This window comes from Vicugna pacos, chromosome 10, assembly GCF_048564905.1.
Source record: "Vicugna pacos chromosome 10, VicPac4, whole genome shotgun sequence".
Taxonomy (NCBI): domain Eukaryota; kingdom Metazoa; phylum Chordata; class Mammalia; order Artiodactyla; family Camelidae; genus Vicugna; species Vicugna pacos.
In genome coordinates this window covers 64194281-64221073 of record NC_132996.1, presented here as the reverse complement: position 1 = coordinate 64221073, position 26793 = coordinate 64194281, and the positions used below count along the sequence as shown (strand labels likewise).

Genomic DNA, 26793 nt, shown 5'->3' with positions numbered 1-26793 from the left:
TCACCTAAGCATGTCACAAATGTCAGCCCATTTAACTTAAAAAAACAAAAACCTAGTAATAGCAGGCAATATTAGTCACCTCATCTATAGAGGCAGAACAGAGGCACAGAGAGATCTGATAACTTGGCCAAAGACACACGACTGGTAAGTGGTAGGATCAGAAGCCAAACACTGTGCTCAACCAGACTCCCAAACGTGCAGAAGTAGCAGAACATGTGACCCAGAGGGAGGGACTGTGTGCCGCCGGACTCCACACCAGCCAACCAAAGCTTCTCCCCTCTGTTTTCAAAGAGGCAAAGTCTACAATAACAGCTTCAACTTAGCTATTTCTGTAGAAGTTACTAAAACACCCTTTGCAGTCCCTGGCTGTACATGACAGGATAAAGGCAATTTCATATTCTGAAAAGTCTGCTCCTTCTCATTTGTTCTTGGGAATCTTACTCCGTGGAGACAGCTTTGCAGGTGAGGACACATCTCGCTGGAGACAATCACTGCTTTGTGACACTCGCCTCCTTTTTCCCCCACAACAAGGTGGGGAAAATCAAATGCTCTTGTTGGTTTTAGATAGGAAGGGCTCAGCTTATTTATGGACACTTATGTCAAAGGAAAGGGAGTCTATTCGATTAGAAATGATCCATCGCATGTACTGTGTATACAGCAGCTGCACGGGGGGAAAAAATTCTGGGAAGGACTTAGCCAGGTTTCCATTCTGAGCAGATAAATGATACGGAGGGATTTGGGAAGCTGGTGGGTGCGTAGGGAGGTAATAACGTTTGCAAAGAGGTATGCTGATCTGAGTACCATTTATCCAGCCCCCTGTTGTACTAAAATACTATGCAGACATTATTGTATTTGCTCCTTTGGGAGACATTGTAACCGAGGTAGTGAGTTCCTTAGATAAAGTTTAATCAGGAAAGTGAAGTACTCTGTTCAAACACTGAGAGAAAATATGCGGAGAAATAGAGACTAGAATGCAGGCCAGATTGACTGTTAATTCAAATCACATGAAAAAGAAAGTGAGCTAAGATTTTATCAATAACTCTATGGCCATAAAAGGGTTTTTAATGTTTTGTTTTCCCTTCTAAATTAATCTTTCTACATCCTTATAATTCTATGTTGCATATTGACCACGTTTTATGAAAAGATTCACATATTCTAATCAAGGACTTACATTCTACACCTTCTCCTTTGATTTTAATATTCTGCCTTTTGTGTGTCATAGTTGTTGTGTTCATGGCTCCCAAAGTGGCATCACACTAAGAGATCGCAGTTTATGTAACCTTATCCTAGGGCCAGACATCAAGACTGTGTCTTGTTTCTTCCTATTTGTTAATGTTGTTTTATAAAAACTGTTTCTTAGAACTTGTTTTGTTCAACATTTTGGAAACATTTCCAGTAAGGGGAAGGCTAGGTCTGAAGTGCCTACTTTGTGGACTTTGCCCTTTACCACGGCTAAAGGCTCGCACTGAGTGCACAGTTCCACAGCGTCATCGGGTCCCATCCTCCCCTGTTAAATGGGCCTTATTCTGTTTGCTGTTGCTGTTGTTATTTCTCAGTGTGTGCACGTGAGCATGTCTACATGTAGAGCTGTCTCACACTGTGTGCTTTGCACTGTTATAATAATGTTACAACCCTAGAAATTCGGCCTCAAACTCATTTTGCCTCTTAAAAGAAGCTGCTGGATGAAAGGTCACACTTGCCTCCAGGAGTGTTAGATTCCCACAGTCCCGAGACACTGAAGGAGCTGGAGCAACAGGCTGGAGACACTTATGTTTTTCATAACCCAGAGTGGGGGTGTTACTCCTGATGGCTAGTGGGTGGAGGCCAGGGTTGTTACTGTATGTTCTACAATGCACAGAACTGCCTCCTGCAACAAAGAATTATCTGGGCTGAAATATAAATAGTGCTGAATTTAAGGAACCCTGCTCTTAACTGATCAAAAAATAAAACTCAAGAACGTGTACTAGGAATGAAGAAGGGGACACTACTATAGATCCCACAGACATTAAGAGGATAAGAATATGTCACAACTTTGTGCAATACATTTGACAGCTTAGCTGAAATGGACAAATCTTTCTAAAGACCTAAATAACCAGAAGTTACCAAAAAAAAATCTGAAAAATTATGTATTTACTAAAAATATTGAATTGTTACTTGAAACATTTCCACAGAGAAATTTAATTGCAAGTAAAAATATTTACTAGTCCCAGATGGCTTCATTGTTGAAATCAACAAATATTTGAGGAAGAAATAATGCCAATAATGAACAAATTTCTTAAGAAAATAGAGGAGGAAACACTTTTCCAGTTAATATTTTATGACCATAAATATTACTAAACCAAAACAGATTAGAACTTAGCAGAAAAGAAGAATATAAATCAATATCATTCATAAAGACAGGTGCAAAAATAAAGTAATATTTCCTATTGTCATGCTTAAGTGAGAAAACAAATGTTTTTCCCTAATATCAAAAACAAAGCAAGGATGCTCACTTAGTTCCTTCTATACAATATTTTCCTAGAAGTTCTAGGCAGTAGAGAAAGACAAGAGCAACTATTTAAGGCAAATGAATCTCACCTGTTACCTTCTAAGGTTCAGGGACAGATGTGTGGCTCTAGGTCCTATTGGTTCAGCAACTCCTCATTCCTGATTGTTTCTTGTTCCTCTCTCTAGGCTAAGGTACCTGCCAAGATGCTCTACTTGCAGGGTCCACAGAAGCTGCAGATGCTAGAAAAATCCCTGAGGAAGAGCCTCCCAGAGTCCTTAAAGGTGAGCATGAGACATTCTTAGGGTACCAGAGGTTTGCATCTTCCTGATAACAGAGGTGGAAAAGTTCCTTTAAAAACTAACAATGCAACCAGCACACAACCAGCAATTTCAATCCTGAGCATTTGTCCCAGAGAAATGCAAGCTTATGTTCGCATGAAACTATATCCACAAATGTTTATAATAACCTTATCTAGAATAGTCAAAAACTGGAAACAACCCAGATGTCCCTCAGTAGGTGAATGGTTAAATAAACTGCAGTACATTCATACAATGAAATACTACTGAGTGATTAAAAAAAGAGTGAACTATTAATACCTTCAACAACTTGGAAGAATCTCCAAAAAATTATGCTGCATGAAAAAAAAATCTCAAAAGGTTACATGCCATATGATTCCATTTATATAAAATTCTTGAAGTAACAAAATTACAGAAATGGAGAACAGATTGATAGTAACCACAAGTTAAGGAGGAGGTGGGAAGTGGGAAGGTAATGGATATGACTATAAAAGAGCAACAGGAGGGATCCTTGGGGTGATGAAGATGTTCTGCATCTTGAGAGTGTCAGTGTCAATATCCTGGCTGTGGTATTGCACAGTCACAGGTCTCTGTTCTTTACCAAGTTCGCACAGTAAGTTGCCAGGATTTTACTCTAGGCAAGTTAATACTCAAAGCCAAGGACTAACCATTATGCTTATGCACTTGGCACAATTCCCTGGACCTTGATCAACAAAAATTACATATTTCAATTTCTATTATTCATTTTTGTCCAGAACATGCACCCTAACCCTACCATGGGAGTTAGGTTGATGATAGTGACATCTCACTGGTTCTGTGGTTAAAAGAGCAGACTCAGCAAACAGCCTGCCTCGATCTGTGACTGCCTTTCCCACCAACAAGCTGTATATCCATGCTGCATCACTTAACTTTTATATGCCTTAGTTTTCTCATACGAAGTGGGAGTAATGAGCACTTCAGCCTCTTGGAGTTATTGTCAGGATGAGAGGAAGTTATGTTGAACAGGTGGAACAGTGCCTTGCACACAGAGAAGCTATGCAAATATTACCGCTGTTATTATAGATCAGACCATAAATTTACAATGGAGTGAATCATGAATACATCTGTTTCTCTAATTTGAGGCTAATACTTTAAAGACTTGGCATGTTTTTGAGGTGAGCTGAATATATTCACCTTCCTCAACCTTAACCATTTGTAAACCATCCTTCCACTCTGGGTGAGAGAAAGGTAAGCATTCTTCTACAGGTAGACGATCTGTTTATTTTTGTTTACTATAAAAGGACCAAAGAGATAACTGTCACTGATGTTTAATTACTATAGCCTCCATTCATTGGTGAGAAATCATTTACCTTTACTGGAAGATAATTTGAAAACATCTGTTAAAAAGCCTTAAACTTGAAGATAACTTTAGACACAGCAATCTCCCTTCTAAAGACCTTCCCTGAGCAAATATTGGGTACACTTGCAAAGATTTCTGCAAAAAGATATTCTTTGAAGTGTCATTTTTCACATTGAAAAGTTGAAAACACTTAGGGTGGAGCGTATCCGGTATTTTTCATTTTTGTGAAATTTGTTCTGTGTTACATGAATAGAAGGAAATCTATTAAGGATCTTATTATATTATACAATGAGGGATTTCATAATTTTATTCATAAATTTGGTCGGTCTGAATATTTTCTATATGAATATCTTTTAAAGCTATATTTTTGGGGGCAAAAAAGTAGAACTTAAAAAAATGGTCTGCAGAAATTTTCATTAGGTGACTTCCAATCAAACAATTCCATTATTTCATAGAAATAAACTTTGTCTTGATCAAATAATGCCTTTTTCCATCTCTTCCTAATAAGCCAACCTTCTCACCTTCTTGGGACACTGCAGGTTTATGGGACCGTCTTCCATATGAACCAGGGAAACCCGTTCAGGCTAAAGGCCCTCGTGGACAAGTGGCCTGATTTTAATACAGTGGTTATCCGCCCTCAGGAACAGGTAAGGGGCCAAATGAAGAATGAATATTCATCTATGTTCATGTTTACTATGTGCTTACCATGCACTTGTCAATGTGGTAGACCCTAAGTCTATAGAAATGAATCAAGGTGATGGTTAGCAAGTCCTTGGCCTCAAAAGTCCAAAGCCTGGTGGAGACTATAGGAAAATCCACAGATAAATTACAGCATGGTGTGAAATGTGCACAATCAGAGCACAAAGAGCATCCTGCTGATGCTTAAGACCAACCACACTTTGTTATTTCTTGCATCCAGTTTTGGGGAATAGAGGCAATCAGTGTAATGTTATGCTAATTTAAGATTATGTTTATGGCATAGACAAGAGCATGATCTTTTGTTAGAGATATTACAGGAGCATTTCCCAGGCTAGATTCCTACATTATAATCAATCAGACCCTAGTTCCATTTTAAACTCTTAAACTAAGGGAAAAAATATTTCCTACCTTTTAAAAACACCAATTTTGTAACCACATCAAGTCATTCATGCTGATTCAAAACTTCTCATTGTGATATTGTCTTCACATTGACATGCTGCTCTGTATTATAACCTACTGTCATCAATAAAGCAAATAAAATAAAGCAGGAAAAAAACTGTGTGTGATAGAATTGCAGGGAGAGGATCAGAAATGCTTCTTAGTAGAAATTTCACCAAAATTGGATATTGAAAATAAACATTGTACATGGTGGCTGGGCAGGATTGCATTCAAAGTAGAGAAAATAACAATTGCAAAGCATAAGGTCTGAAATAGAATGGATTAAGGAAAATTAAGGAGCAAAATGACATGGTTGGAATTATTGATTACATATTCTGTAATCTTTTATTTAGTTTTTAAACATTTTTTATTGAGTTAAAGTCATTTTACAATGTTGTGTCAAATTCCAGTGTAGAGCACAATTTTTCAGTTATACATGAACATACATACATTCATTGTCACATTCTCCTTTGCTGTGAGCCTCCACAAGATCCTGTATATAGTTCCCTGTGCTACACAGTACAATCTTGTTTATCTATGCTACATTTTGAAATCCCAGTCCCTTCCCACCCCCTGTCCCCCTGGCAACCACAGGTTTGTATCTATGTCTATGAGTCTGTTTCTGTTTTGTATTTATTTTTTTAGATTCCACATATGAGTGATCTCATATGGTATTTTTCTTTCTCTTTCTGGTTTACTTCACTTAGAATGACATTCTCCAGGAGCATCCATGTTGCTGCAAATGGCATTATGTTGTCGGTTTTTATGGATGAATAGTATTCCGTTGTGTAAATATACCACTTCTTCTTTATCCAGTCATCTGTTGATGGACATTTAGGCTGTTTCATTGTATTGGCTATTGTCAGTAGTGCTGCTATGAACATTGGGGTGCAGGTGTCATTTTGAAGTAGGATTCCTTCTGGATATATGCCCAGGAGTGGGATTCCTGGGTCATTATGGTAAGTCTATTCCTAGTCTTTTGAGGAATCTCCATACTGTTTTCCACAGTGGCTGCACCAAATTGCATTCCCACCAGCAGTGTAGGAGGGTTCCTTTTTCTCCACAGCTTCTCCAGCATTTTTCATTTGTGGACTTTTGAATGATGGCCATTATGACTGGTGTGAGGTGATATCTCATTGTAGTTTTGATTTGCATTTCTCTGATAATTAGTGATACTGAACATTTTTTCATGTGCCTATTGATCATTTGCATTTCTTCCTTGGAGAATTGCTTGTTTAGGTCTTCTGCCCATTTTTGGATTGGGTTGTTTGTTTTTTTCTTATTAAGTCATATGAGCTGCTTATATATTCTGGAGATCAAGCCTTTGTCGGTTTCATTTACAAAAAGTTTCTCCCATTCCGTAGGTTGTCATTTTGTTTTACTTATGGTTTCCTTTGATGTGCAGAAGCTTGTAAGTTTCATTAGGTTCCATTTGTTTATTCTTGCTTTTATTTCTACTGCTTGGGTGGACTGTTCTAGGGGAACATTTCTGAGATGTATGTCAGATAATGTTTTGCCTATATTTTCTTCTAGGAGTTTTATTGTATCTTGTCTTATGTTTAAGTCTTTGATCCATTTTGAGTTTATTTTTGTGTATGGTTTAAGGAAGTGTTCTAGCTTCATTGATTTACATGCTGCTCTCCAGTTTTCCCAACACCATTTGCTGAAGAGACTGTCTTTATTCCATTGTATATTCTTGCCTTCTTTGTCTAAGATGAGTTGACCAAAAGTTTGTAGGTTCATTTCTGGGCTCCCTATTCTGTTCCATTGGTCTATATGACTGTTTTTCTACCAATACCATGCTGTCTTGATGACTGTAGCTCTATAGTATTATCTGAAGTCTGGGAGAGTTATTCCTCCAGCCTCTTTCTTTCTCTTCAGTAATGCTTTGGCAATTCTAGGTCTTTGATGGTTCCATATAAATTTTATTATGATTTGTTCTAGTTCTGTGAAATATGTCCTGGGTAATTTGATAAGGATTGCATTAAATCTGTGGATTGCCTTGGGCAGTGTGACCATTTTAACAATATTGATTCTTCCAATCCAAGAGCATGGGATATCTTTCTTTTTTCTTAAGTCTTCTTTAATTTCCTTCATCAATGGTTTATAGTTTTCTGTGTATCATTCTTTCACTTCCTTGGTTATATTTATTTTTAGGTGTTTTATTACTTTGGGTGCTATTTTAAAGGGGATTGTTTCTTTACTTTCTTTTTCTGTTGATTCATCATTAGTGTAAAGAAATGCAACTGATTTTTGAACGTTAATCTTGTAACCTGCTACATTGCTGAATTCTTCCATTATTTCTAATAGTTTCTGTAAACTTTTTAATTAGTGAAATTAAGTAGTTAAAAATTTCAAAATTAAAACGTGTAATTATATTTTGAAATATCAAGTAAAAATCCAAATTTTTGGTATAAAATATTAAATATATTGCCATTTTAATATAACTTACATATAAGTGAAAGTGGTAAAAATATTATTCAATTAATCAAATTAATAATTTGAAAATGAGTACTTTTAATTATTGTTAGAAACCTGAATGAGAAATAATATTATTTGAGTTACTCTCAAAAGTAGTTTCAAAAATAAGTTTTGTCCAGGTTTATGAGCAGTAATTGACATAGAAGATTGTGTAAATATAAAATGTACAACATGTAGATTTGGTACACATAGATTGTAAAATGATTTTCCCTGTAACTTTAACACCTCCATCATGTCACATGATTACCATTTTTTTTTCATATGTGGGAAAATCATTTAAGATCTACTCTCTTAGCAACCTTCAAATACAGTTGACCCCTGAGCAACATGGGTTTGAACCGCACAGGTCCACAAATATGCGGATTTTTCTCCATAATTATGTGCTATAGTACCATACCACCTGAGGCTGGTGGAATCCACGGATGTGGTACTGAAGTCACAGAAGGCTGACTATAAAGTTGTACATGGATTTTTTGACTGAGGGGAGAGTTGGTGCTCCTACCCTCCATGTTGTTCAAGGGTCAACTGCATATAATACAATATTATTAACTATAATCTCCATGCTGTACATTAGATCCCCAGAACTTATTCATCCTATAACTAGAAGTTTATATTCTCTGACCAATATTTCCCCATTTCACCTGCCCCCCACCACCCCAGCTTCTGGTAACCACTATTCAACTCTGTTTCTATGATTCAGCTTTTTTAGATTCCCCATATAAAAGAGATCATACAGTATTTATCTTCCTCTGTTTGACTTATTTCACATAGCATAATTCCTGCAAGGTCTATCCGTGTTGTCATAAACAGCAGGATTTACTTCTTTCTCATAGCTGGCTGATATTCCATTGTATAGATGTACCATATTTTCTTTATCCATTCATTCATTGTTTCCATATCTTGGCTATTGTGAATTATGTTGAAGTGTAGACATCTCTTCAAGATCTTGTTTTTATTTCCTTTTGATATATACCCAGAATGGAATTCCTGATTCATGCGGCAATTCTATTTTTAATTTTTTGAGGAACTTCCATACTGTTTCCATAGTGGCTTTACCAATTTACCAGCAGTGCACAGGGTTTCCTTTTCTCCACAGCTCCACCATTACTTGCTGTCTCTTGTCTTTTTGATGATAACCATTCTGACATGAGTGGTTTTGTTTTGCATTTCCTTGATTATTAGTGATGATAAGCACTTTTTCATGTATCTGTTGGCCATTTGTATGTCTTCTTTTAGAAACTGTCTATTCAATTCCTCTGTCCATTTTAAATGGAATTATTTGGGCTTTTAAATTGTGTTTTGGATATTAACCCTTTATCTAATATACAATTTGAAAATAATTTCTCCCATTTGATAGGTACCTCTTAATTTTGTTGATTGTTTCTTTTGCTGTGCAAAAGCTCTTTAGTTTGATGTAATCCCAATCATTGTTTTTTGCTTACTTTGTACTTTTGGTGTCATATCCAAAATATCACTGCCAATGTCAAGGAATTTTATCCCTAAATTTTCTTGTAGGTTTTTATAGTTTCAGTACTTATGTTTAAGTCTTTAGTCCACTTTGTGTTAATTTTATGAGTGGTGTAAGATTGAGATCCAGTTTTATTCTTCTGCGTGTGGTTATCCAGTTTCCCAATGTCATTTATTGAAAATACTATCTTTTCTCCATTGCATGTTCTTGGCTCCCTTGTCAAATATTAGTTGATTGTATATGCAAGAGTTTATTTATAATCTCAATTCTGTTTCATTGGTCTATGTGTCTATTTTTATGCCAGTACTATATTGCTTTGATTACTATAGCTTTGTAGCATAGTTTGAAATCAGAAAGTATGAAGCCTCCAGATTTGTTTTTGTTTATCAGGATTGCTTTATCTATTCAAAGTCTTTTGTGGTTCTCTATAAATTTTAGGATTTTTTTTCTATTTCTGCAAAAAAAAAGCTTTTGGAATTTTGATTAAATCTACAGATTCAGGTAGTATGAATATTTTAACAATATTAATTCTTTCAATCCATGAACCATAAACCAATCCATGAACCATGAATTCAATGGTATAGCTTTCCATTTGTTTGTCTCTTCTTTAGTTCTTTCAGCAGTCCTGTAGTTTCCAGTGTACATATCTCTCACTACCTTAGTTAAATTGATTCCTAAGTATTTTATTGTTTTGATGCTACTGTGAATAGGATTATTAAAATTTCTTTTTCAGTTAGTTATATAATTTCTTTACAGTTAGTGCATACAAACACCACTGATTTCTGTAAATTGATTTTGTCTTCTTACCAAGTTCACTGATTAGCTCTCAGTGTTTGGTGGGATCCTTTGGATCTTCCACATATAAGATCATTACCTGCAAAGACAATTTCATGTCTTCCTTTCTGATTTGAATGCCTTTCAACTCTTTTTTTTGCCTGCTTACTCTAGCTAGGGCTTCCAATATTACATTGGAAAAAAGTGGCAAGGATGGACATTCTTTTGTTCAGTATATGTCTGTTAGGTCTATTTGGTCTAAAGAATGACTCAGGTTGAATGCTTTGTTGTTGATTTTCTGTCTGGATAAAATATCCACCTTCAAAAGTGGGATATTGAACTCTCCGACTATTATTTGGTTACTTTCTATTTATCCCTTCAGATCTGTTTGTGTTTACTTAATATATTTAGGTACTCTATTGTTCACTGCATTTTTTTATAATTGTTACATCTTGTTGATGAATTGACCCCTTTATCAGTATATAATGGCCTTCTTTTCCCCTTGTTGTGTACCATTCCTGGCTTAAACTCTATTTTGTCTGATATCAGTACAGATCTTCTTGCTCGCTTTTGATTTCCATTTGCAAGGTATACCTTTTTCATCCTTTCACTTTGAGCCTATATGTTTCCTTAAAGCTGAAGTGAGTCTCTTGTAGGCAACAGTCAATCTTATTTTGTTATACAGTTAGCCACTCTATATATTTTTATTGGAGAAGTTAATCCATTAATATTTAAAGTACTTATTGATAGAAAAGAACTTATTAATGCCTCCTTATTGTTTTCTACTGTTTTGTTATTCTGTTGTTCCTTTCTTCCTTTCACAGCCTTCCTTTGTAAATTGATGGTTTCCTGCAGTGGTAAGCATTAGTTGACTCCCTTCTTTTATCTTTTGTCAATCTACTGTAGGTTTTTGCTTTGTGGTACCATGAGTCTTCTATAAAACATATTATGGTAGAAGTCTATTTCACTCTGATAACAATTAAAGTTCAATTACATACAAAACCTCTATCCTTTTGCTGTCTCTGTTTCATGTTTTTGATGTCACAATTTATATTTTATATTGGGTATGCACTGACAAATTATTGTAGCTATAGATATTTTAATCCTTTTGTCCTTTAATCTTTATACTGGTGTTAACTGGTTAACCTACCACCATATTACAGTATTAGAGTATTCTGAATCTATTTGCTTACTTTTACCAGTGAGCTATATGTTTTCATATGGTTTTATGTTTCCAATTGTGATCTTTCCATTTCAGCTTAAAGAATCCCTTTCAGAATTTCAGAATGTCTTATAAGGCAGGTCTGTTGCTGACGAACTCCTTCAGTTTTTGTTGTTGTTGTTAGTGAAATTCTTTATCTTGCCATCATTTCTGAAGAACAACTTTGCAGGGTAAAGTATTTTTGGTCCGCAGTATGTTTCTTTCAGCACTTTGAATATATAGCCCCATTTTCTCCTGGCTTGCAAGGTCTCTGAGAAATCTGTTGATAGCCTTTTGGGGATTCCTTGTAAGTTACAAGCTTGTTTTCTCTGGATGCTTTTAAGATTCTCTCTTTGCCTTTGATTTTTCATGGTTTTATTACAATGTGCCTAAAAGAGGTTCTCTTTAAGTCAATTTTGCTCGGAAACCTATAAGCTTCATAAACTTAGATATCCAATTTCTCCCCAAATTTGGGGAATTCTCAACCACTATGCCTTTAAATAAACTTTTTGCCCCTCTTCCCTCTCTTACACTTCTGGAACTTTAATAGTTTACAAATTAGTTATTTTGATAGTACTCCATAAACCTTGTAGGCTCTCATCACAGTTTTTTATTCTTACTCATTTTTTTCTGTTGATTAGATAATTTCAATTGGTCTGACTTTGAGCTCACATTCTTTCTTATGTTTGGCTTGGTTTACTTTTGAAGTTCTCTGTTGAATTCTTCAGTGAAGTCACTGTATTCTTTACGTCCAAAATTTTTGCTTGGCTCTTTTTTATGTTTTCCATCTCCAAACTTCTCATTTTGTTCTGGTATTGTTGTCCTGATATTGTTCAGTTGTTTGTCTGTATTCTTTTATAGGTCCCTCAGCATCTTTTAAAAATTACTTTGAATTCTTTGTTAAGAAATTCCTGGAAATCCATTTCTTTAGGGCTAGTTGCTGGTGGTTTACTGTGTTTTTTGGTGATCTCATGCATCCCTGGTTCTGCATGATCCTTGTAGCCTTGTGTGGGTGTCTGCACCTCTTCCATATGTTATGGACCAACTTTGGTAAGGAAAAATTTTACCTGTGGGTAGGGGCACTCTGGAATGTGCTGTGACCCCAAGTTTAGTGATGCAGGTGTCAGGTGCAGGGGCATGTGGAGGCACCAATTTGGGGGGGTGTGCAATGCCTCTTCTACTCAGGCCACATCATTGATGATGCTTAGTGAGCATTGCAGGGAGCCCACAGTGGCTGTAACACTGTTGGGGTCCTCAGTGGCATCTCCAAGTCCAGTGGCTATGGGCCAGGGCAGTGGTAGTGGCTGAAGCCAGTTGTGTGCACATGCACAGCTGTGGGGATCAGCTTCAGGCGCCTGTATGGTGGTAGGGGCTATATGCAAACATACACATAGTGGTGGGACCAGGGCAGGCAGCAAGGGCCAGGACAACTGTGGGAGCAGCAGGCTGTTGGAATGCACTACATGCATCCTGAGTCTTGCCACAAGTGCACAGCAGTAGAGACTGGTAATGGGGGTTGGGCTGTGGGCATTCAAGTGGACAGCTGGAGGGGCCAGCTGCAGGTTATTGCAGTGGTGCAGGCCAGTGACAGAAGATGGGGCCTGAGTCAGGCCTACAAACAGCCATGGGGGCCCTGGCTATTGATGTGACCTTCTGTGTGTGCATGGAGTGCAAATGGCAGTGGAGGCCAGTGACAGTTGTTAGGCCAGCGGCATGCAAGTACTCAGCTGGAGGGGCTAGTCCAAATCGTGCGTTAAGTGGTAGGTGTCAGCTGCATGGGTCCAAGCTGGTGTCTGGCACGCATGAAGCTGCAGAGCTGACAGCTGGCCGCTGACTGCTGGTGCAGTTCCCTGGCTCTAGCACAAGCCTGTGGGGAAGGAAGTGAGGAGGGGCTGGGGTGACTGGCATCAGAGAATGTAAACACCTGCAGAGCAAAAGTTGGTGAAATCTGCAGGGGGTCCATGATGGCTGTACTGACTGCTGGTTTCTTCAGGGGCAAAAGCTAGGTTTTTCTGCAGGGCAGGCCAAGGTGAACCATGAATCACTCCCACTACATGGCTGCTACTGGTAGCCCCTGTTTTTCCTCTTTGTTCCTAGCCATCTCTATACATCTCAGTTTTGTCAGTCTGAGTGGTATGAAACAGAGATGGGATCTTTGTGTGGTGTCCCCAAAGCCTGAGGAAACTGGTTGGTCACCCTGCTCTTCCTTTCTTGGTGAGGGGGAACTCTTTCTAGCTGGGGAGTTACCTTTTGGCACTGAGCAATGCAGGCTGGGTGGATGGGATGATGCAGATAAAATGAAGTTGCCTTTCTTCTTTTTTCTTGCAGTTAGTCTCAGGTTTTTTGTTCTGCTGTGTCACTGAAGTTCCTTGAGTGGGCTCTCAAGCTCTCCCAGAGCTGTTTTTGCTCATGGGTAGCCATCTAATTGTGGATCTCTGCGGCAGGACAGAGCCCAGGGTCTCCTACACTGACATTTTGGTGACATCACTCTTAAGAATAAAATTTGATCAGGAGTATCCTTACTGAATAGAAAGTTTATATTTCTTTCATGTTTTCCAGATATTATAGGGGGAAAAAAGCTTTCTGATTCTGCACTGGCTGAAGTAATTTTTTTCCTATCTGTTCCTTCATCCTCAAATAACCTTATGTAAGGTTTAATTATTTTGATAGATATATTTAAATGAGTATGTTTACTTGTCTGATGGAACTGTTGTTTGTTTAACAATGGTATGATTTTTTTAAAGGAAGCAAACCTATTTCATCATTTTTTCTAAGTTTCGTAGTTTATAGAAGAATCATCTCACCTGTTACCTGCATCAGTTTTAATACAGACATATTCTACAAATCTTTGCACAAGAGCAAGATTTATTCTTTTGGCCAAAGATTTTGCTTCTCAATTGTCATTTTGCATGAGCCGGTAGGACTAGATTAGTGACAATCCCAAGTCTGACTGTGGATGCCAACTTGGTTTTTGCTGGCTTTTGACCATGCTGATGGAAGTAGATTGGACGCATATACAAGTCACGGGGTTCTCAAGTGCAGAAAGAGAAGGCAAGACTCAGTGAAGAGTCACTTTTTTTCAAGCTTCTTACTGAGTTTCATGGAGACACAGAAAAATAATTTTAAGTGGATTATTTTTGTTTGGTTTGAAAATTTAAAAGTAATAGCTGAGTTAGGAATGGTTTTGTTTGGGACATTTTTCATTATTACTTGAATAAGGGAGTCTGACTTGATCTCATAATGTAAATAATCCTTAAATAAAATCAATACAACAAAAATGCTAGTGTTTAAAAATATCATAATATAATAGAACACTGATAACTAGTATGGCAATTACTAAACACAAGCATCTTGTCTGATTTCCCAACCGAAACAGGAGATGAAAGACGACCTTGATCACTACACCAATACTTACCAAGTCTACGCCAAGGACCCCAAGAAATGTCAGGAATTCCTTGGCTCACCAGAAGTCATCAACTGGAAGCAACATTTGCAGATTCAAAGTAAGGGGACCTGGGTCTGTGCTGGCTACTGGGATCTCCTATGTCTACATCTGTAGGGTTGCTTTTCATTTTGAGTAACATCCCCATATCCTCTATGTCTTTACTCCAAGTCTCAGACCCTCAGCCTGCTGTCCATTCTTTCTCTCAGCTGCCACCACTTCCACAGTGTGTAGTTCACAAACCTCCTTTGGAGCTTTCCAGGTGAAATCTGAAACCAGCCCCTGTACACATGTACAGCAGGAAGAGACCCAAGAAAGAGGCAGATCACTCCAGATTGGTGGTAGGCTTCATAAGCAAGGGAACCTACTTCCAGGCTTGTCTTGGGGGGCTGCAAGGCGAGTAGACCACTGCACCTGCCTACCAAAATCTTAAAAATGTATATAGTGACCTTAATGGGGTTCAGTCATGTACCCAGTCCAGATGGTCTCAACACTGCATTTCTATCTCAAGGCTGTGTCCTTGCAGCAGCTTCTGAGAACTGGAAAGGCAAGTGGAACGCACATTCCAAGAACAGGAGAGAGGATGGAGAGCTTCCAACTGCCCAAGTCCAACTCACATGTCAACTGGCAGCCACAGCGTTCTGCTGGCCTCCTCCAATAACAATGAATTAGAACTTGAAGACTGCAGTGCATGGGGTTTACATGGGAAATATGATTTCTTAATAGCTAAGGATTCATGATTTAGCCTAGGATCTATTAAGGAGCTTGAATATGGGAACAGGGCTTCCCTTCTGTCTCATCTCTGTTTTATCATTATGTTGTACTTACAAAGGAGGAATTTAGTAGTTAAGAATGTGCTCTCTGGAGTCAGATGACCTAAAATCGTGACCTTGTTGGGCCTCTTAGTAGTTGTGTGATCTAAGGCAAGTAGTAACCTCTCTGTGGATCAGTTTCCTTATGTATAAAAATGAGGCTTATAATAGTATCCAAAACATAGAGCTATTTAAAGATTGAATGAGATCTTGAATGTGATATGCTTAGCACTACGCCTAATTTTATCAATTAGGTTTTCAAACCATTCCAAAATACTGACTTAAAACAGCAATCATTTATTAGTTCACAACTTTGTGGGTCAGCAATGTGGACTAGATTCAGCTAGGTGATTCCTCTGCTGGCCTCTCCTAGATACTGGGGGTTGTGTATGAGCCGGCTGCGCTAGGTTGGCCGCAATTCCGAGTGTGTCTGCTGATGCTAGCTTTGTCTGTGCTGGCTACTGTCTGTGCAGATGTACGTGGACTGGATAATGTAAAGAAGTCCTAGGGTTCTCTAGAGCAGAAAGAGAAGGCAAGCGTCTTACTGATTAGTAAGTTTTCAAGCTTCTTGTTGATTCACATTTGCTATTGCTCCATTGGCCAAAGCAAGCTTCATGGTCAATCCCAGAGTCAGTTCAGGACAGAAAAATCTAAAGAGTGAAGAGGAAAAAGCTGGCACCATTGCAACAACAATCTCCTGCACTGAGTGCATAGAATTGTCTGATAAATTATTTTAATTTATTTTTATTGAAGTATAGTTTATTTACAATGTTGTGTTAGTTTCAGGTGTATGGCAAAGTGATTCAGTTATACATATACATATTCTTTTTCAGATCCTTTCCCATTGTAGATTGTTACAAGGTATTGAATATAGTTCCCTGTACTATACAGTAGGACCTTATGGTTTACCTATTTTAAATATAGTAGTGTGTATGTGTTAATCCCAAATGCCTAATTTATCTCTTCCCCACAACTCCTTTCCCCTTTGGTAAGCATAGTTTGTTTCCTGTGTCTATTTCCAGTTTGTAAATAAGTTCATTTGTATCATTTTTTTAGATTCCACATATAAGTGATACCATATATTTACCTTTCTTTGCCTGACTTGCTTCACCTAATACGATAATTTCCAGATCCGTCCATGTTGCTGCAAATGATATTATTTCATTCTTTTCTGTGGCTGAATAACATTCCACTGAGCATGTGTACCATGTCTTTATCCAATCATCTGTCAATGGACATTTAGTTTGCTTCTGTTCAATAAATTTTGGTTATTATGTTTACACTTCATCTCTTTGATGGTATGTTTATAGTTCATCTCCTTTGATGATCATAGCTGCATTGTGATATGCTCAGGAATTATAGTGTTATCCAAATTTTAAATTTTTAAAATGTGGGAGTGATTTGCCATTATCCCATTTTTCTCATGATTGAACATGAGTTTGGATAATTCTAAACACACCACTTTCTAGCCACTGAACAGCTTTTTCCTAACATTTAAATGAACAGTGACATCTCATCTGATTTCTCATTTCCCCCATCCAGGTACACAGTCCAGCCTGGATTACGTGATAGAAAATCTTGCAGCTGTTCAACTCGGCAAGGTGAAGCTAACACAATGCATTCTCCATGTAGTCTCTGAGACAACAAAGAAATTGGCTTCTTCTGTGGTGGATGGAAAGAGTTTATCCTCCAATGGTGACAAATACAAGCCCATGTAAGTTTGATAGAAGCTGTTCTACACTGCTCATGTCTGTCACCACTGAAGTAGCCCATGTGTTAATTTTGTAGGGCAGCCATGGAAAAAATCACAACCAACTGGGGTGGCTTAAAACAACAGAAACTTAGTGAGGAGGCTAAAAGTCTCAAGTCAAAGGGTTGGCAGGTCCGTGTTCCCATCAAACATTCTAGGAGAGAATTTTCCCTTGCCTCTTCCAGCTTCTGGTGGCTTTAGGCATTCAGCAGCTTGGGGCTTCATCACTCTGATCGCTGACATTGCCGTCACATGGCCTTCTCTGTCTGTATGTCTTATTATAAAGATGTTTGTCGTCATTGGATTAAAGACCCACTAGATAATCCAGCATGATTTCATGTTGAGATCCTTGATGTAGTTGTATCTGCAAGGACTCTTTTTCTAAATAAGATTTGAAATGTTTTAAGATTCCAGGGGGACATGCCTCTTGAGTGGATGCACCATCTAACCTGCTAGAGTTCCCATCTTCTCTTCTAGCTTTTGCTCTGGCCTCCTTGCAATCTATTTTCTGCAAAGCAGAGTCATCTTCTTTTCAAAAATGTACATTAGATCATATTCCTTCCCTGCTTAAAAGACTCCAGTACTTCTCATCTCACTTGGAAATAATTCTGAACTCCTTCATGGCCCTGGAAGAGCCAACACTCATCTACTTTCTAGACCTCATCTTGTCTCTTGTTTACTCCTCCCAACAGCACTGGTCTTCCTCCTGCTATCACTCACTGCAAGCTCAGGCTCATTTTGTTATTGTTGTTGTTGCTGAAGGGTATTTTTTTTAATTTTTTTTAAGTTACCTTGATTTTATTTTATTTTTATTCTCTTAATTTTATTTTTTATTGAAGTGTAGTTGATTTGTTATGGTAGTTTCAGGTGTACAGCAAAGTGACTCAGTTATACAGATACATACTTTTTTTTTCAGATTCTTTTCCACTACAGCTTATTAAAAGAAATTGAATATAGTTCCCTGTGCTACACAGTAGGTCCTTGCTGTTTATCTATTTTATACATAGTAGTGTGTATCTGTTAATCCCAAACTCCTAATTTAGCCCTCTCCCCTCCTTTCCCCTTTGATTACCATAGTTTGTTTTCTATGTGCATGAGTCTGTTTCTGGCCTGTAAATAAATTTTTTTTCTTTTTTTTAGATTTCACATATAAGTGATATCATGTGATATTTGTCGTTCACTGACTTACTGTACCTAGTATGATAATCTCTAGGTCCATCTATGTTGCTGCAAATGGCATTATTTCATTCTTTTACAATGGTTGAGTAGTATTCCATTGTATATATGCATCACATCTTCTTTATCCAGTCATCTATTGATGGGCATTTAGGTTGCTTCCATGTCTTGACCACTGTAAATAGTGCTGCTATGAACATTGGGGTGCATGTCTTTCTGAATTACAGTTTTCTCTGGATATGTGCCCAGGAGTGGGATTGCTGGATCATATGGTAAGTTTATTTTTAGTTTTTTGAGGAATCTCCATAAAACTTTCAGCTGATTTCTCTACATAAACACTGCTGGCCAGAGGGAGTGACAAGATATATTCAAAGTCCTGAATAAGAAATAGCTGCAATCTAGAATACTCTATCCAGCAAGTCTGTCCTTTGGAGTAGAAGGAGAGATGAGGAATTTCACAGATAAGCAAAAACTAAAAGAATTCAACAATATTAAACCTATCCTAAAAGAAATATAGAAAGATCTACTCTAAATAGAAAAGAAGCCGGAAGCTACAGAAATAAGAAAATCATAATTGGAAATATGATAACCATAATGAGTTGCAAAAGAATAAACATGAAGATGTTACAAAGGGACATCAAAATCATAAAGGATGGCAGAAGAGAGCAAGAAAATATAGATATCTTTCTCTATCTTCTTTTTCTCTCTCTCTTTTTTTCTTCGTTCTTTTTAAGATTTGTTTGAGCCTACATGATTACTAGTCTAAAGCAAACAATATAGTAATGGGCTAACATACTTGAAAAACAGGATAACTACAAATCAAAAGCATACAATAGAGTCACAAAAACCAAAAAGAAACCAAGCTAATACATATGTGTCAAACCACAGAAAGAATAACAAAAAGGAAAAGAAAGGAACAAAGAAGAAATACCAAATCAACTGGAAATCTAAGTTCAAAATGGCAATAAACACACATCTGTCAATAATTACAATAAAAGTCAATAGACTAAATGCTCCAATCAAAAGACATAGAGTGCCAGATTGGGTAATAAAACAAAAGCCTACAATATGCTGCCTACAAGGGACTCACTTTAGAGTGAAGGACACACATAGATTCAAAGTAAGAGGATGGAAAAAGATATTTCATGCAAATGGAAATGACAAGAAAGTGGGAGCTGCAATACTCATATCAGACAAAATACACTTTAAAACAAAGGCCATAAAGAAAGATAAAGAAGGACACTATATAATGATCAAAGGAGCAATACAAGATGAAGATATTACACTCGTTAACAAATACGCATCCAATATAGGAGCACTTAAATATATAAAACAAATACTAACAGACATAAAGGGAGAAATTGATGGAAATACAATAATAGTAGGAGACTTTAACACCCCACTAACATCATTGGACAGATCTTCCAGACAGAAAATCAATAAGGCACTGGAGATACTAAATTACACAATAGAACAGTTGACTTGGTTGATGCTTTTAGGACATTACATCCCCCAAAACAGAATGTACATTCTTTTCAGGTGCTCATGGAACATTCTCTAAGATAAACTACATACTCAGGCACAAAATAAATTTAAGAGGATAGAAATTGTTTCAAGCATCTTCTCTGACCACAATGGCATGAAACTAGAAATCAAAAACAGAAAAACAAATGAGAAGAAAACAATAGCATAGAGACTAAACAACATGCTACTTAAAACCAATGGATCAATGAAGAAATCAAAGAAGAAGTGAAAAAAAAAACACTTTGAGACAAATGGCAATGAAAACAAAAACACACAAAATCTATGGGATGCAGCAAAAGCAGACCTAAGAGGGGCGTTCATAGTGATACAGGCCTTTCTCAAAGAAAAACAAAATCACAAATAAACAACCTAAGCCACCAAAAGAATTAGAAAAAGAAGCACAAACAAAACCTAAAATCAGCAGAAGGAAAGAAATAAAGATCAGGGAGGAAATAAATAAATAGAAATTTAAAAAATAGAAAAAATCAATCAAACCAAGAGCTGGTTTTATGAACGAGTAAACAAAATTGACAAACCTTGCGAAGCTCACCAAGAAGAAAAGAGAGAGGACACAAATAAACAAAATAAGAAATGAAGATAGAGAAATTACAACCAACACCACAGAAGTACAAAAAATCATAAGAGAATACTATGAACAACTGTATGGCAATAGATTGGACAACTTAGAAGAAATGGAAAACGTTTCTAGAAATATGAAGTCCACCAAAACTGAATCCAGAAGAAATAGATCATTTGAAAAGACCAATCACTAGAAATGAAATAGAATCAGCAATAAAAAAAACTCCCTGCAAACAGAAGTCCAGGACCAGATAACGTCACTCGGGAATTCTATCAAACAGACAAAGAAGAGTTCATACTGATCCTTCTCAAACTCTTCCAAAAGATTGAAGAGGAGGGAATACTCCCAAACTCATTCTATGAAGCCACCATCACCCTGATACCAAAGCCAGGCAAAGACACTACCAAAAAGAAAACTTTAGGATAATATCTTTGATGAACATAGATGCAAAAATCCTCAACAAAATATTAGAAAACGGAATCCAACAACATATAAAAAAGATTCTACACTATAATCAAGTTAGATTCATCCCAGGGACACAAGGATGGTTCAACATATGCAAATCAATCAACATGATACACCACATCAACAAAAGGACAAAAATCACAAGATCACCTCAATAGATGCAGAAAAAGCATTTGATAAAATTCAACACCAATTTATGATACAAACTCTAACCAAAGTGGATATAGAGGGAACATATCTCAACATAATAAAAGCTATTTACGACAAACCTACAGCCAGCATAGTACTCAATGGTGAGAAGCTGAAAGCTTTTCCCCTAAAATCTGGAACAAGACAAGGATGCCCACTTCCAACACTTCTATTCAACATAATATTGGAAGTCCTAGCCATGGCAATTAGACAAGAAAAAGAAGTAAAAGAGATCTAAATTGGAAGAGAAGAGGTAAAATTGTGATTATATGCAGATGACATGATACTGTGTATAGAAAACCCTAAAGGCTCCACACAAAAACTACTAGAGCTGATAAAAGAACCCGGCAAGGTAGCAGGATACAAGATTATCATACAGAAATCAGTGGCATTTCTTACACTAACAATGAAATATCAGAAAAGGAAAGGAAAGAAACAATCCCTTTTCAAATTGCATCCAAAAAAATAAAATACTTAGGAAAAAAATCTGACCACGGAAGTGAAAAATGTATATGCTGAGAACTGTAAAACACTGACTAAGAAAATTAAATATGACCTAAAGAAATGGAAAGATATCCCATGTTCTGTTCTTGGATTGGAAGAATAAATATTGTTAAAATGGCCATACTACCCAAAGCAATCTACAGATTTAATGTGATGCCTATTAAATTACCCAGGACATTTTTCACAGAACTAGAACAAATAATCCTAAAATGTATATGGAATCACAAAAAAACCCAGAATTGCAAAAGCAATACTGAAGAAAAAGAATGAATCTGGTGGAATCACCCTCCCAGACTTCAGATATACTACAGAGCTGCAGTAATCAAAACAGACATATGGATCAATGGAACAGAATAGAGAGCCCAGAAATAAACCCAGAAACTTTTGATCAATTAATCTTTGACAAAGGAGGCAAGAACATACAATGGAGTAAAGACGGTCTCTTCAGCAAATGATATTGGGAAAACTGGACAGCTGCATGTAAATCAATGAAGTTAGAATACTCCCTCACACCATACACAAAAATAAACTCAAAGTGGCTTGAAGACTTAAACATAAGATAAGACAGTATAAACCTCTTAGAAGAAAACACAGGGAATACATTATCCAACATAAATCTCAGCAATGTTCTCCTAGGGCAGTCTACCCAAGCAATAGGAATAAAAGCAAAAATAAACAAATGGGACCTAATTAAACTTATAAGCTTTTGCACAGCAAAGGAAACCATAAGCAAAACAAAATGACAACCTACGGAATGGGAGAAAATATTTCCATAAGATGAGACTGACAAGGGCTTAATTTCCAGAATATATAAACAGCTCATACAACTTCATGATAAAAAAACAAGCAACCCAATCCAAAAATGGGCAGAAGACCTAAATAAGCAATTTTCCAATGAAGACATACAAATGGCCAATAAGCACATGAGAAATTGCTCAATATCACTAATTATCAGAGAAATACAAATCAAAACTACAATGAGGTATCACCTCACACCAGTCAGAATGGCCGTCATTAAAAAGTCCACGAAGAATGAATAATGAAGAGGGTGTGGAGAAAAGAGAACCCTCCTATATTGTTGGTGAGAGTGTAGTTTGGTGCAGCCGTTATGGAAAACAGTATGGAGGTTCCTCAAAAAACTAAAAATAGACTTATCATACGATCCAGCAATCCCACTCCTGGACATATATCCAAAGGGAACCTTAATTCAAAGAGACATATGCACAACAATTTTCATAGCAGCACTGTTTACAATAGTCAAGATATGGAAACAACATAAATGTCCATCAACAGATGGCTGGATAAAGAAGTTGTGATATAATTATACAATGGAATACTACTCAGCCATTAAAAATAATAAAATAATGCCATTTGCAGCAACATGGATGGATCTAGAGACTGTCATTCTACATGAAGTAAGCCAGAAAAAGAAAGAAAAATACCATGTGATATCACTTATATGTGAAATCTTAAAAAAAAAAAGGACAAACAAACTTATTTACAAAACAGAAACAGACTCACAGACAGAAAACAAACTTAGTTACCAGGGAGAGAAGGGGATGGGAAGGGATAAATTGGGAGTTGGAGATTTGGAGATACTAACTAACACATATAAAATAAATAAACAACAAGTTCATACCATATAACACAGGGAACTATATTCAATATCTTGTAGTAACTTATGGTGAAAAAGAATATGAAAACGAATATATGTATGTATGTGTATGACTGAGGCATTATGCTGTACACCAGAAATTGACACAACATTATAAACTGACTACACTTCAATAAAAGTATATTTACAGGAAAAAAATTACACCACACATTACACCTGACAAACACCTCGACATCTATAATATCATTGGACTCTCTTATCCACCCCATGAGGAAGACAAGGTGGGAGATATTACCTCCACTTTCTGGACAGAAAACAGGCTCAGGGGATGAAATAGCTTGTTCACGCAGATGGTTAAGGGCATAAATGGCGCCTGAGTCTCGCTCCAGTCCCATGTTGCGGGCTCCTCCCAAGACACCTCCCGAGGCCCCTCTGCAGCCTGTAGGAGCCTTCAGACTTCAGTGTTCTGCAGCTCAGGGGTCGCCTGCACACCACGTGACTGCCCCTTTCTAGACTTCAGCAACTTGCTCTGAATGGTAGCCATGGGCCTTTGGACATCAACATTCTAAGCTCCGACTTCAATGCTTGCTAGAGTGTGCTTTTGGGGACGCATTTATTTACTCTGCAACTTTTTTCTTCTATATAAAATGAGGTTAAGAATATTTGTCTTATCTAGGTTGGAAGACTGTAGTCCAGGCCAAATGAAACAATTGTAGCTAGTATCTGTGAAGTACTTAGGTACTGGTTCTAAGCACCTACATCCATTGGCTCATTTAAGTCTCACAATGATTCTACAAGGAAGGTGTGATTACCATCCTTATTTATCAGATGAGGAAACAGAGGAGGTGAGAAATGAAGTAATCAGGTGAGAAATCAGTAATCACACAAGGAGCCAGATTAGGAACCCAGGCAGCCTAAATACAGAGCACATACCCTTAAACACGCTCCTGCTCACCTCTGAGGACAGTTTGGTGGGGGGCGGTGGAGGGGAACAAATAAAATACGCCATAATATGTGTGATGCTACAGGCTATTCTTTCCTTTTGTTCCCAACAGCCATCAAAAGATGCTGAAACCCTCATCCCTGGATCCTACCCACGCTGTCTGGGTGAATAAATTCTGGTCTTTTGGTGGCAATGAGAGGAGCCAGCGATTCATCGAGCGCTGTATCCGGACCTTCCCCAGCTTCTGCCTGCTGGAGCCCCAGGGGACCCCTGTGTCCTGGGTCCTGATGGACCAGACAGGAGAGATGAGGATGGCGGGCACCTTGCCTGAGTACCGGGGCCAGGGCCTCATCACCTATGTCGGCTGTGCCCATCTGCAGGGTCTGGACAAACTTGGCTTCCCCCTGTATTCCCATGTAGATAGAGCCAATTACATCGTGCAAAAAGTGTGCTTCAACCTACAGGCTATCCGTGTGCCTTGTGACTGGAACCAGTGGAACTTCGTGCCTCTGTGAAGCAGCCCCGAACCCAAGACAGTGTGGGCTGGACGGGGCATGTGGTTGGAGGAGCAGATGAGTGGATGGAGAGAAAAAATAAACTGGAATCAGTGATAATGAAGTGGTCCAAGGTCTGAGGAATTAGTGATGGGTGGTAAACAGGACAACCTCAGTCTGTGTTCTCGGATACCTCCCCATCCCCTTAGCTTCCTCAGTTTGAAACAGACCAGGCACTCCTGCTGTCTGGCTGGTGTAGCTCCCACACCTCCAGGTGCTCCATGCCCCTTGTCGTGCTTTATAATTAGCTGCATGCTCTTCTACATTGTTCTTCCTGGAACCCCTAGCCCACTGACCCTTTCCAGTTTGTCAGAAGGGGTGTAATATTTTGTGCGTTCTACCATTTTTCCCTCTGGCTTTTTATAGCTTTTTGAAAAATTGATTGGAGAGTGAGTTGTCTTCTGAGTAGGTCTTTAAAAGATCCTCCCTTCCCAGGTCACTTCTTAAACTTTGTATTATAATCACATGAGCTATATTATACACATGCACACACTAGATATAGATAGATAGATAGATAGATAGATAGATAGATAGATAGATAGATAGATAGACAGACAGACAGACAGACAGACAGACAGACAATCTCAGAGAGAATTAGAAGAAAAAGACCGACTGGTGTTAATATCTTATTTTGCAACTCCTACCCCAGGAAAGAGGTACTAACGTTGTTTCTGTTAGTAATAAAATAAAAATGCACCAGGTGAGGGCTGTGAATTTCAGATTCATTTGGGGGCTTACTGAGGGCTAGCCTGGGAGACAGCCTCTCGGAGGAACTCCTCCAAAGAGGTCAGATGGGAGGTCAGCATATACGTGATTTTAGAGAAAGGGTGTGTGCAGTACATTCCTGCTAACCACGAGGAGCAGAGATCTCCATGAATGATTTTAGGGCTTTTCTAAGCACGCAAGAATTGGAGTTCATAAAATTTTCTCCTGCAAATGTCTAACCATCTGAAGCCCTAATCTGCCAGTTTTCCCAGAGCATGAGTTTCTCATTCCTCAGCTCCCCACCGAATTCCTTTCAGGGTGTGTTGAAGGTGTGTTGAAGGTCAGCGACTGCAGTGGTTAATGACCCGATCCTCGTAGAACCAGACGGCTAGCAACATTCTTTAGTTAGCATTTCTAAAAGCTGAGTTTCCTTAATCCCCTGCCACCAGTCCCCATGTAATAAAGAGATTCCTTGGTTGGTTGGTTGTGGAAGCTTAATCTACATGGTCCATGAAGGGAGATGAGTCTGGGGAGAGGAGGAGGTGGAGGCATTCAGCCCCGGAGAGGTGAAGGTCTATTATCAGGGGCAGAGGCTGCTGGAGGCTTTGTGCAGGATGGAGACTGGGATCTCGCTTGGTGGCAGCACATTATTTCAAAGTATCTGGACCCTCTGTGTTGTGACTCAGGGTCTTGTGGGAGCCTTGTTGGTGAAGGAGGCCACCAGAGAAGTCATCTCTGAGTCACCCTGGGAAGACTGTCCCAGCACTGCTGGAGAAATAGTGCCTACTTGAAGGAGAAAAGGAAAAGACACTGGTTTGAGGCTTGGGACCACCACAGCCCAACTCCTTAACGCATCAAGATAACAGCTCTGCTCTTTTTTATACATACCCATTTTCATACTGTTTTTCCTTATAGGTTATTACAAGATATTGAATATAGTTCCCTGTGCTATACAGTATAAACTTGTTTATCTATTTTATATATAGTAGTTAGTATCTGCAAATTTCAAATTCCTAATTTATCCCTTCCCATCCCCTTTACCCCCTGGTAACTATAAGTTTGTTCTCTATGTCTGTGAGTCTGTTTCTAACAGCTGTGCGTTCACATTTGAGGACCAGCTAAAGCACCACCCCCAGAAATGCCCCGAAGTCAGCAAGGGAAGAGGCTTTGTGACACTGACCAAGGGAGAGGAGACCACAGAACACTCCTTAGAGAAAAAGATCTCACGCTACCGGTGGGGGCGGGAGGAGGGCACTAAACACCATGACCCTCAGGCTGGGGAGAATGACTCCCTCTTGATATGCAGCTGGGGTGAGATAGGCTGGTTTTGAGTTTATCAGTTAGCTGACT

The 26793-nt window shown here is 38.2% G+C and overlaps 1 protein-coding gene across 1 annotated transcript; it reads left to right on the top strand.

Annotated features, from left to right (window-relative positions):
- The first annotated feature begins 348 nt into the window (after positions 1 to 348).
- LOC102532484 (glycine N-acyltransferase-like) lies at positions 349 to 25925 on the top strand. The gene is made up of 6 exons (XM_006214910.4): positions 349 to 462; positions 2674 to 2769; positions 4663 to 4770; positions 14561 to 14687; positions 16981 to 17152; positions 24297 to 25925. The coding sequence occupies exons 2-6, from the start codon at positions 2692 to 2694 to the stop codon at positions 24697 to 24699; spliced, it is 888 nt and encodes a 295-aa protein (XP_006214972.1). The 5' UTR covers positions 349 to 462; positions 2674 to 2691; the 3' UTR covers positions 24700 to 25925.
- The last annotated feature ends 868 nt before the right edge of the window (positions 25926 to 26793 follow it).